General features: G+C 43.0%; 1 protein-coding gene across 1 annotated transcript in view; it reads right to left on the minus strand.

Moving 5' to 3' along the window:
• Positions 1–12,159, minus strand: part of LOC311055857 (SRC kinase signaling inhibitor 1-like) — a 55,717-nt gene that overhangs the window by 7,827 nt on the left and 35,731 nt on the right. The window contains exons 14-16 of the mRNA XM_084072126.1: positions 7,985–8,246; positions 7,531–7,673; positions 6,474–6,626 (exon numbers count right to left, since the gene is read on the minus strand). Of these exons, the coding sequence (XP_083928252.1) occupies positions 6,474–6,626; positions 7,531–7,673; positions 7,985–8,246 (558 nt within the window). The remainder of the gene's footprint in view (positions 1–6,473; positions 6,627–7,530; positions 7,674–7,984; positions 8,247–12,159) is intronic.

Raw genomic sequence — 12,159 nt, forward strand, 5'->3', positions numbered from 1 at the left:
ATATATATATATACACGCACGCACGCACGCGTGCGCATGCACACACACACACACACACACACACACACACACACACACACGCACGCACACACACACACACACACACACACACACACACACACACACACACACACACATACTCACACAAGCATATACATACTCACACACTGTGTATATATATACGGTACATAAGTGTTTGCAATTATAAAGGCATGCTGGATAAGCTTTGAACGTGAAAATGTTAAACCAAAGTGAAGTTACCTAGTCTGTTTCACCTTTGGCTAACATTGTTTACCCAACATTAAGCTGATTGTCAAAGAAAAAGCGATTGATTTCAGAAGATAATTTTGCAGAAGAACACAGGACAGAATATGAAAGGCAAAGAAAGTGCAGAAAAAAAGAACAGAGAGAACACGAAGAAATTGTTGTTTTCATTGCATTGTTCTATCTAAGATCTTTAATTTGTTTTGCTTCACTTCAACAAAGAATGAAATTGTCCAGGTTTACAGAGGGAGCACAGATGCAAGGACAGGTCGATGAAAAGACAATTAACAAGCCTCAGCCCAGCGGGATAGCAGCCCAAGTACTAATCAGAAACAGATACATACTGTATAAGGAGGGAGTGTGACGGCTGTCCTTCTGCATACGTGTTAATACTACACACCCTCAATTTGAAATGCAGTGGTGTAAAGTAACTAAGTACATTTACTTAAGTACTGTACTTAAGTACAATTTTGAGGTATTTTTTTTACTCTAGTGGAGTATTTCCAATTTTCAATACTTTTACTTCTACTCCACTACATCTCTGAGGAAAATATTGTACTTTTACTCCACTACAATTATTTGAAAACTTTAGTTACTAGTTACTTTTTAGATTTAGATTTAGATTTTTATTACTAAACATACATTAACCACTTAAGCTCTATCTACAAGATTGTAGATCTGCTATTTTCACAGGATTTTTATACATTTGAAATAAAAATCCTCTCCTTTCATGAAAACTTGAAATGGAACATTCTGCATAATGAGCACTTTTACTTTTGGTACTTTAATTACATTTTGATGCCAATACTTTTGTACTTTTACTCAAGTAAATTTAGAATTTTCCGGACTTTTACTTGTAAAACATTTCTACGTTGCAGAATTGATACTTTTACTTAAGTAAAAAAAATTGAATACTTTTTCCACCACTGTTGAAATGCAATTAGAAGCCAAATCATCCTGGAGCAGATGTCAGAAGAGGTTGACAGAAACAGAAGCTTGGGAAGTTGAAATTCTGCCGTTCAATCATCCAATGAAGAAGTTAGAGCGACAGCAAGCCCAGTGAGGGCAGGAATCTATAGGCAGCGAGTGTTAAGTAATGAACCTGGATCAGTGCAGGGCTGAAAGAGGAGGGCTTTGGAGGAACTGGTGGCTTCTTGGTCTCAGTTGTGCGTGTGGAGGTCTTCTCAGTGTAGAGGTGCTCTGTAGTGGGATGGCATTGGCCACTGATCTCTATCAGGGTGTTCTCTAGCTCACGGATGGTTTCTTCCAGGCTGTCCAGCCGCTTGTAGGTGCTGCTACGGATATCCTCACCCCTCCTCCAGGGGCTCTGGTTCGGCGTGTCTCTGCTGTTCGCAGAACTAGTCGACCCGTTCGGTTCGAGGTCAGTGTCTACTGAGCTCTGTCGCTCCTTTGGAGCGGCGTGGGTTCCAGTGTTACGCTCAAGGTTTAAGGTCCTGTCCCCCGTCACAATCCCTCTCCTCAGAGCCTCCACCAGAGAGCCCTGCAGGCCAGGGTGGACAGCGACCCTGGGGCCCATAGAGCTGGGGCTGCCATGTGAGAACGCTGCCCTGGGTTTGGGTACTGGCTCCAGTAGCGAATGCAGCAGCCTATAGGCTTCTCTGACAGTCACTTTTTCTCTAAAGAGCACCAGGAGAGGCATGTCTCTCAGTGGGATCTCAAAGGGTTCCTCATCCTGCAGTGGGATGGTCAGCATCTGCACACCATCTCCCATGACCTCCCAGACCTCCTGGGCCTCAATAAGAACCAACACCCGCATTTCCGGCTCTATCAGCAACAGCGCCAGCTCCTCTTGATGTTCTATGTCCTCCTCAAAAGACTCCTGGATCCTTAGCTCGTGAAGAGGAGTTCTCCGAGATGGTCCAACTGGATCCCTCTCCTTACAGACTTGAGAGGCGGGGTGATGGCTGCTCCACTCGCGGGTTGGGAATTCTTCCACCGGGTCCTGTGTTAAATCTCTCACAGGGTTCTCTGAGGAAGGAGGGGGTGACACTGACTCAGTCAACACAATCTGGGGGATCAGAGAGAACGAGGTGCAGGGCCGGCCCGTGCTCCCAACCTGTAAAACAAAGAGGCTCCATGAGCTGTAAAATCACTTTTGATTAGCTATGGCCATTCACAGCTACCTTTGTGAGATTAAAAGAGATTGCATAAAGAGATAAACCACTGCAATACACATTTTATCATTGTGTTTCTAGCATCATAATGTGTTATTGACTTAGGGACCAGTAACAGTGCATTACCATTATGTCTGATGCCAGAGAACTGCTGGCTGTGAGGTCTGATCTGTGTTGCTCCATCTGGAGTCCAGAACTGCCCAATAATGCACATCTGGACAGCTGAATGACACAGTGTGGTGAGTTTGACAGCTAATCACACAATTCTAAAACACACTCACACACCCATGGCATGCACAAAAACCCACGCAAATGCACACATAGCTCACTGCACCATCAGCCGCAATAACCAATCACAAAGGATAGAACTATCTACACAGTATATGAATTTGTGGACACATCATCGCACATCACAATGTCCCCGGTTTTGTTCTGGAGAGCTGCGCTACATTTCATCCGTGCTGCTCTGAGCCCTTTGTTTCCTGTCCATAGATAGAGGATAGATAGTTCATGAGTGCCCTACTTCCATGTTCAAAGCCACATACTTTGCATGGGGACCAGATGAGGCTTATTGCTAAGGATACCAAACCCAATGCATCTTCATATGGAACAAACGGGTCACTTGAGGCCCCCATTCCGCTTCTGTGTTTGACATCTCTTCTATTCTTACTATATTTCCCTGTCCCTGTCTCTCTGCATGCTGAAATAAAGCCAACATGCGTGGAAAAAAGGTAAACTCAAGGAAAACATGAAAACAATACTATAAAACTACATGCTGTAGTAACCTCAAAGCAATTGATAATAAGATGAGATAAGATAAACCTTTTTGATCCCAGTGGGACAATTCAAGTGTCATAGCAGCAACACAGTAAGAATTAAACACAGGGGAGATTGAGAACCAATCCACAAGAGGTAAAAATAAAAATAAAAAAGAATAAAAATGTAATAATATAGTTAGACTTAGATTATGAGACTACACATCTGCACTGGCTCTCTGAATGAATGAGTTGTAACTAATGAAAATAAGAATGAATATACTGTGCGTGCTTGCATGTGAGAGAGCGAGAGAGAGAGAGAGAGAGAGAGAGAGAGAGAGAGAGAGAGAGAGAGAGAGAGAGAGAGAGAGAGAGAGGGAGAGAGAGAGAGAGACAGAGAGAGAGAGAGAGAGGGGGGGAGTGTGTGTGCACAGTAGTATGTGTGTGGCTGTCACAACAGTGATGATAACAGCCTAATTAAAAAGTGACAGTGTTTTTCAATCCCGTCATCTGCATGTGTTCTACAGTATGTTTGTGGCTGGCATTCCTAGGACACATCCTCCTCTAAGCATGCTGCAAGCACATCAAAATACCAAGTGACCAATTACGAGTCCTCCAGTGACTCGCTGCAGAGGAGGCACCGTGTTGTTGTACCTTGGCCGAGCTGCAGGACGGTTAGCAATGACTGAGAGCCTCAGAGTGAGGAGAAGGGGGGCATGTGTGAGGAGGTGGTTGGAGGCAGATCGAGGTGGAGCAGGTGGGCTGGTCAGTGGGGGCAAAGGGTGGCCAGAGAGGGCAGCAAACCACAGCAGGAGTGGCTCAAGCCAGTGTGAGTGAAGTTCAAGTACACACACACACTCAAAAAGTCAACGGCCAAAAGCTTAAAAAGTAGGGGTGTGCCGATATATCGTCCCGCGATATATCGCGATACGTTTTCGTTTACGTGACGATATGTATCGTTTTGGAAAAAAAAATTATCGTTTTGAAAAAAAACGATATATATATATATTGTTTTTTACAATAATAATAATCAGGCATGCAAACAGCCCCGAGGTGAAAAGGGTACCAACATGTTTTTTTTTTTTCGGGTCAGGTGTCACACTATTGCCCTATTTGGATTAAAAACGGCTATTGTAGCTGAAAAGCTACAAGTTTGCATGTCTGAATAATGCAAAAACAGAATTATTTGTTTGCACATTTGCTTTTTTTCTCCCCCATATATTTTCATAATAAAAAAGTGCGTATCGTATCGTATTGAAATCGTATCGAAGTTGTGAGCCCAATATCGTATCGTATCGTTTCGTGAAATTAGTGTATCGGCACACCCCTATTAAAAAGCAAAAAAAGTTTGGTGCCTGCACAGACTTGCTCTCATGTGGGTTTTATTGAAACCGTATGAACTTTCGCCTCCGTTGGGATGATCCTCCTCCTCGCATCCTGACGGAGGCGAAATGCCGATGCATGTAGGCGATCATGTGCTCCAATGAAACATGCATGAGAGTTTTTAATGCTTCATCGTACGACGGTGTCGCGTGCAGACCACTGCAGATAATATAAGCTCACATACACGTCGCACCCGCGATGCGTTGTGAGCTTATAGATAGATTTTCGCTACATGACACCATCGTGCGACAAAGTATTATGTAAAACTGTGCAGTCTTCGTTTTTTTGTGCTTTTGGATCCAGCGTGTTACCTTTGAGCCTGGGGCCGCAGTGGGCCACAGGTCTAGGCTGCAGGGGGGTACGCTGGTCCTGCTGCTGCTGGGGGGGTTACCAGGCAGGGAAAGGGAAAGGGGCAGAGAGAGCCTGAGGGGGGCTCTCTCAAACAGCTGGGAAGTGGGAAGGGACAAAGGGAGGATCGAGAAATGCCATAATGGGTCGGACATCATTTGGGATCACACGTCTCAGATGAAAATGATCAGAATCTGCCTTTTAGCCGATCTGGACGGCCCTGTTTGCCGTCAAACTGCCAGGCAGGTCATGCCAAAGTAGCCATCAGGCCCCATCTGTGTGGCTGTGATCTGTGAGCCCTGGGTGCCGATGTGTGTGACTGAGCAGTGTTTGTGTGTGTGATCTCTGGGTTTCTCTCAGTACTGGAGGAACAGCAACATATGGCACCTGCTGCTTCAACATGTGGTAACGAGGCCTATCGCGTGTGTGTGCACGTGTGTGTGTGTGTGTGTGTGTGTGTGTGTGTGTGTGTGTGTGTGTGTGTGTGTGTGTGTGTGTGTGTGTGTGTGTGTGTGTGTGTGTGTGTGTGTGTGTGTGTGTGTGTGTGTGTGTGTGTGTGTGTGTGTGTGTGTACTTTTATTGCTATACTTTTGAGGGACAAATGTCCACACAAGTATACTGTAGTAGTATTAATGAAATAGACATTGTGAGGGACCATACCAGTGTCAGTCTACCTTATGTGGATGATGCGGTCGACGCGCACTGACATTTTGCACCTTAATTCCATGTACAACGCACTGACTTATGTCTTTTTATTGTGTTTTTTCTGGCACCTTAACTAACGTCCATAAGTATATCATGCACAGTATACATCTGCTGCTACTGTATGCTCACACATCTTTAAATCTTATATCTTATCTCAGGTACCACGTGTAAATATTAGGTAGATACAGTCAGTAACTTGTTTGGCTTTTTTTGTTCTCTTGTTTGATCTCCTTTCCCCCTTGCCCCCCTCTTCTTCTTTCCTTTCTTTTTTTTTCTTCTATGGAAATAACGATACGATGGGAACTATGCACAGAAACTAATTTCACCCACTTTTTTACTTCTGTAAACCTGCGATACGACAATAAAGCTGATTCTGATTCATTTCCTTGAATAAGTAGTTGTTTTATAATTAGAAATGTTTTTTGAACTTAGACTTACACTTAGGAAAAGATTAATGTTGGGGTCAAGATTAGGCACTTAGAAGTTAGGTTTAGGGGATATGGTTATAGTTATGACTTATACTTTCGCACACAAGCTCACAACGTGTCACAGCATGGTAATACAAACGTGTGTGTGTGTGTGTGTGTGTGTGTGTGTGTGTGTGTGTGTGTGTGTGTGTGTGTGTGTGTGTGTGTGTGTGTGTGTGTGTGTGAGCGCGTGTGCGTGTCCGTGTGTGTGCGTGTGTGATAATGTGTGCAGTCGTGTGTGCAATTATTACAGTATGTGCACTCTGTGTGTCTAGTGGCAGGTTACAGGGATCCTATTAATAATGAAAGCAGCTACATGGTTTCCCATTCCCCATAGAATCTCATAGGACAAACATAATCCAAACAAGGCATACATGATGCTTTGTTTGGGCGCTCCCAGTGTGACAGTGCTATACCTCCAGTTCAGCAGCAATCTTGTCTTCGTCTCTGTCCTCCTTGTCTCCAGAGGCTAAGGTGGGGGGTGTGGAGGCAGGGCGAGGGTTGTCAGACACAGTCCTCCTCAGCTTTATGTGAGGCTTCTGGCCCTCCGTCTCGTCAGACTCAGACTTCTATACAATGACAATCACAAAGGAACGGGTTCCACACAGTAAGATGGATGGTAGATGCTGAAAGAAATCCCTTCTCATCCATTGCTCTACCTCTTGTCCTGGCACTTTTCTCTTAACCACTCTTCTAAATCCTAACAGTTTTCTGAAAACCGTATGTTGCTATAATATCAGTGGTGCTCAAAACAGTTCATGTCAAGGACCCCCAAAATCATATGTATTTGGCCGCAGACCCCCATCTCAAAAAAAATTGTTCCAGGGATCCCCAGAAGAAAAAAAAAATGTTTTAAAAATATATATATTCATAGATTTGCAAAAATGTTCAAGATCTTTCCAAAATAGCAATAAAATAATGATTATCTAAAATCCAAAATGACACAGATGCGTTCCCGGATTGAATGGGTTAAAAGGAACACCGCCTTTTTTTCAAATTCACTTTTTGTCTCCATATCCGTCCCCAGTAATGCACTCAATCGGACGTTTACCATTTCTGTATACTCACTCTGTGTATCAGTGGCAGGCATTCCATTCCATTTTTTTTGCTACACAGAGCCTGTCTCAAAGGCACATAGCCTGTAGAAAGAAATGGTCCCTTCTCATAGTGAGCAAGTGAGGACTGATATATGGCAATGAGGTTGTTCAATTAAATGATCATTCTAGGAATGTCTGGGCACCGACCCATATCATTTAATTGTATTAGGTGTGGATAAAAGCGAAACGCATAAAACTTAAATATACATTATTATTTTTTCTTTTACCTGTACACAGTAAAATCCATAGTGTTAATTTAACTCAGAGACTGTACAAACACTGCCTGAGCTAAATTAACACTGAGGATTTTACAGTGCATACACAACGTAAACTGTGAACTCTAAACTGTGTCTGTTTTTGTTATTTTTCCGGTCACCTTTATACTCTTGCCGGGGATGAGGGTTTCTCCGCTGCGGGTGGTCAAGCCCGCCGGGGATGATGGGAAACTACGTCGTGGTGGTGGGGGAGGGGGTGACTTGGAGGGCTTCTCCGTACGATACCGAGGCACTGTCAGTTCATCTGGGAGAAAATGGCCACATTGGACATGATGAGTAATAGTACAATGTGTAACATAAGCCTTGGTATTCCAGTACTGTACCTTCATACCACATGGTTTTTCAAAGGGGAGTGGGTGGTCCATTCTATTGTGATGGATAGTAGGTAAGTTAAGAGTTAACTCACAGGGGAAAAGCACAGGATCCTTATCCAGGCGTATTCATGCAGGTCCAGGGATGGGGGGGGGGGTGTTAATGTGAACACAGAATCCCAGAAAATCCCAGACCATGACTGGTAATGAGAACATGGGTTCAGCAATTGTCTCCAGAACTTACCAGAACCACGCCTGGATCCGCCCTCCTTCCCGGCGAGCTTGTGCTGGGGCTTGTTGGAGCGGTGCTCGGGGGTCGCTACGCCGCTTTGGGGTGTCTGGGTAGACGGCGTGTGGGAGGACGGTTTGATCTGCCTGGCAGCAAAGTCCAGGTCTGGGATGGCCTTCATTAGTTCCGCCTGGGTCTCCTCCAGCAGCCGGTTGATGTCCTGGGCGCTGTACTGGGTCAAACTGGCCCGCTTCTCCTCCCAGTCCCGCTCCGCTGCCTGCAGAGTGGAGAGATGGATATGCAGTAGATGCTTTCAAACCAGACTGGGTCAAACCCAGTATATAGGCTTGAATGGGCACTGTCTGGGCAATGTGTGAAATCGTGGGCAATTTGTTAGAGGGATAGTCAGTGGTAGTGCCTATAATGTGAAACTGTCCCGATTTCCACCACAATTAATAGCAATAATAATGTGCTTGTTTTCAGCATTTACATAGACATTTATCATGTTAATAATAATAATGTTTTTTTTCCCCCCAGCATTTACATACTGTAGATGTTTATCATGTTCTGAAACTCCGCTTCTCGCTGTGCCTATGCCACAGCAAAGCTGTGCCAATAACCATGACATACTACTGTAGCACTCCCTCTCATGTATTATTGTTTAATTGTATGTCCATTCAAATGCAAATCGACATCATCCAATACATAAAGTATACAATACAATCTGGAGTGTTCATTTAACCCTGAGAGTATAAAAATGTCATAGTGGCACAGTAATGATATAATACTGTAGACTACAAGGAAAAAAGACTGGGTCACACCCAGTATAAGCATAAGTGGTATGAGCAATATGAGGGCAATGTGTGAAATTGTAGGCTATTTGTTAGACGGATAGTCAGTGATACTATGTGTCATGATTTTCACCACAATTAAAATAGTGATACAGTACTTGTTTTCAGCTCTAAATAGTATGTTCTGTCCCACACATTACTATACCGTACCAATAAATGTCCATGGTGTTGAAAGGTGCATCAATAGGTGTGCTACTAATTGCTCAAATAACCCCATACTGATGAAAACGCCTATGGTGCGTGTATAATGTGAGCATACATGTGCACATGATAGAAGATGGATCATTAATGTCTCTAATGTAATTCATCCAAAATGTGCACACCAGGCTACAGTGCGTTGCAATTGCACGCACACACACGAGCGCGCGCGCACACACACACACGCGCACACACACACACACACACACACAGACACAGACACACACACACACACACACACACACACACACACACACACACACACACACACACACACACACACACACACACACACACACACACACACACACACACACACAAATAAATAAATAAATAATACACATTACACATCCGATAGCCTGGATGACTGATTTGACTGAGTGATTTAAGATTGGCTAATCCATTGCTAGGCCAACCAGACTGCAGTTCACCAATCGTCCTCACAATGGACCAATCGTGTATCTTCGTCGCTGAGTGACATCATGATTAGGCCAAACTGTTTGTGTAACTCTGCCCTCACAATGATGGCCCAATCCAGTAACTCTGTAACACTGGAGCAAACTTCATGCTACAGAGACTTCATGAGACCAGATTTGGGCTGGCAGTTCCAGCCTAAAATTATAGTAGCTATGCATGCAGCGGTACAGCAATTTGCTATTTATTGGCCAGCCTGATAAAAGCATAACACGTCCAGTTATTTGTGTACAAAATACAGAAAGCTCTAACTGATATCTGCTGAGTTCAGGCTGCAAGGCTAATAGCACTCATGACTCATCCCAGGACAAGCCAGAGCCCTACAATATGTGCTGGTAGCGTCCTCAATTCTTGTCTTGAAGGGTAATAGAAAAAGAATGTTGAATCTGCTAAGAAACAGGAAGCAACCAAACAATTCTGCTAATTTATCAAATTTAGCAACCATTCCTTGTCACCCACAGCCTCTCCAAAAAACGGGGCAGATAATAGCCTACTTTAACACAATAAATCTAGCTTTATTAAACGTCAGGTCTTTCGTAGGAAAAACACTTTTCTTTTCTTTTATTGAGGTAGCAGTCATAAAATACACTCATTAATAATAAGGTGTCCTCTTTTCAGTTATAAACAAAACTAACAAACACATTTAAAGGAAAATTATGTAAGCCTCATAGTCCCAAAGAAATGGAAGGTTCATGTTTTTTTTTCCTTTTCTTTTTTCAGGTGAGTTCTTGGAGGAAAATCACATCACCATACTTAAGAGCCTTTAGATGAGTCAACAGTTTCTCCCTTTTCATGAGATGACTCAGTCCCTTAACCACATGAACCTTAGCATCCGTATCCTGGGCATGTCATAGCGAACAATCAGCAAAAAATAGCAGATCTAAAAGCTCAAAACACGTCGCAAATCTTCACATTGTGAGGTTGTAGATCGGCTATTTTCAGCAAAGAGATTTGGTCTAGAGGGAAAAAAGGAGTGGCCCAAGTATAGACTATAAGACTCCTGGGGGACCCCGGGCATTGAGGTATAGGGTTTAAGTTGTTAAGTGGTCTCCATGCACTCTTCATTTGTGTAACAATATCCTGCATAACTTATGTTAAAAATAAAAAGAGGAAATAAAAAGCTGTAGTATCCCCCTTCAGTGTGATAGAAATATAAGCGTATACCGTATGTACTGAATGTCCCTGGGTTAGCTTCATGTTGGTCAGAGGTTGCTAGAGTTTGTAAAGTCAGATGTAACTCTGATTTTCAGACTAGAGAGTGGAAAGCTCGTTTCCAAATGTAGCGGCAACCTCCTCAATCTGAGAATCAATTGTCCAGCAAATTTCAGCACTGGTGGTTTGAATCTCCATGCATAGCCAGCTGATAGCCTCCAGGCAGCATCAACCATCTGTTAGCTAGCTTCAGGCGAGTCCAGGGAAGCAGGGCCTGTCTCTTTTAGCCTTTTCTTTTAGCCTTTTTAGCCTTCGAGGTCTGCATCTATTCTGGCACTGAACATTTGGCAAGAATTGCAGATCTACAAGCTTATAACACGTTGTGTTGCGAGGCGTTGTTGTGAGCTTGAAGATCGTTCATTTTCGGTGAAAAGATATGGTATGGAGGGAAAAAGTAGAGGATCTACTGTAGTAGGCTACAGAGCCATGGGGGGACTCCAGTCAACTAATAAGGGTTAAGTGGTTAAACGATGCAACAAAAAAAAAATACAGTACAGTACTGTATACCGATTCATTGTTCAGGTCAGGAAAAACATTTAAATCAATCATTTTATTAAAGCACAAACTTGATATTATGATTTTAACTCAAACTTGGTTAGACCAAGACAACAGACTGAGGTAACAATCGAATCAACCCCTCCCAACTTCAGCTTTATGAGTGAATCTAGAATGCACTCAAAAGGAGGTGGAGTTTCCTATTTTTTTTTTATAATTACCTTTAATGCAAGTAGATACAGTACTGTATCTTATGAAATTTTGCCTCTTTTGAATATGTGGATCTTCAGTAGAATTCCTCCTCTTGAGTCCCGTTCCTAAATATCTATAGGCCATCATCTTTCATCACTTTGATGAAATGCTTCAATTTCGACTATGTAGTTATTTGTTGGTGATTTAAACATCCATTGTTGAAAACCCTGAGGATAAAGGATCTAAATAACTGTGTTGTTTTCTTGATAACTATGGATTGACTCAGCATGTGACGGAGCCCACACACAAGGGGCCTCAGACTTAATCATCAGGGTCTGAACATTTCTACGATTGTGCTGATTGATATTATATCTGCATTCCAAAATGGTATATCACTGAAAACACCAGTGAAATATTTATCCAGCCAACAAGCTTATAAGATCTCCATGGAAAAATGCCACACTGCTGAGAACAGAAAATATGTCAAAAGCTGAACGCATGACATCTATAGAGAGACCTCGCATTTATAATTTGGAACTGAGAAATGCAAAACGGTCCTTTTTCTCTGACATCGTCGCCAAAATATATATATACATAGTGTACACTCATATACATAGTGTACACCCCCCCATAAACCAGCCCTACGGATGAATAATATAACAACACATAGTGCACGTGCCTTATTTGCTACAGTACTGTCAACAGGCCAACAAAGCCTCCTTGTGTCAATAGCCTCTGAACTGCTATCCACCAGAGCCTGCAATGATT

Source organism: Gymnoscopelus microlampas, assembly GCF_963454915.1.
Source record: "Gymnoscopelus microlampas genome assembly, chromosome: 11".
Lineage (NCBI taxonomy): Eukaryota > Metazoa > Chordata > Actinopteri > Myctophiformes > Myctophidae > Gymnoscopelus > Gymnoscopelus microlampas.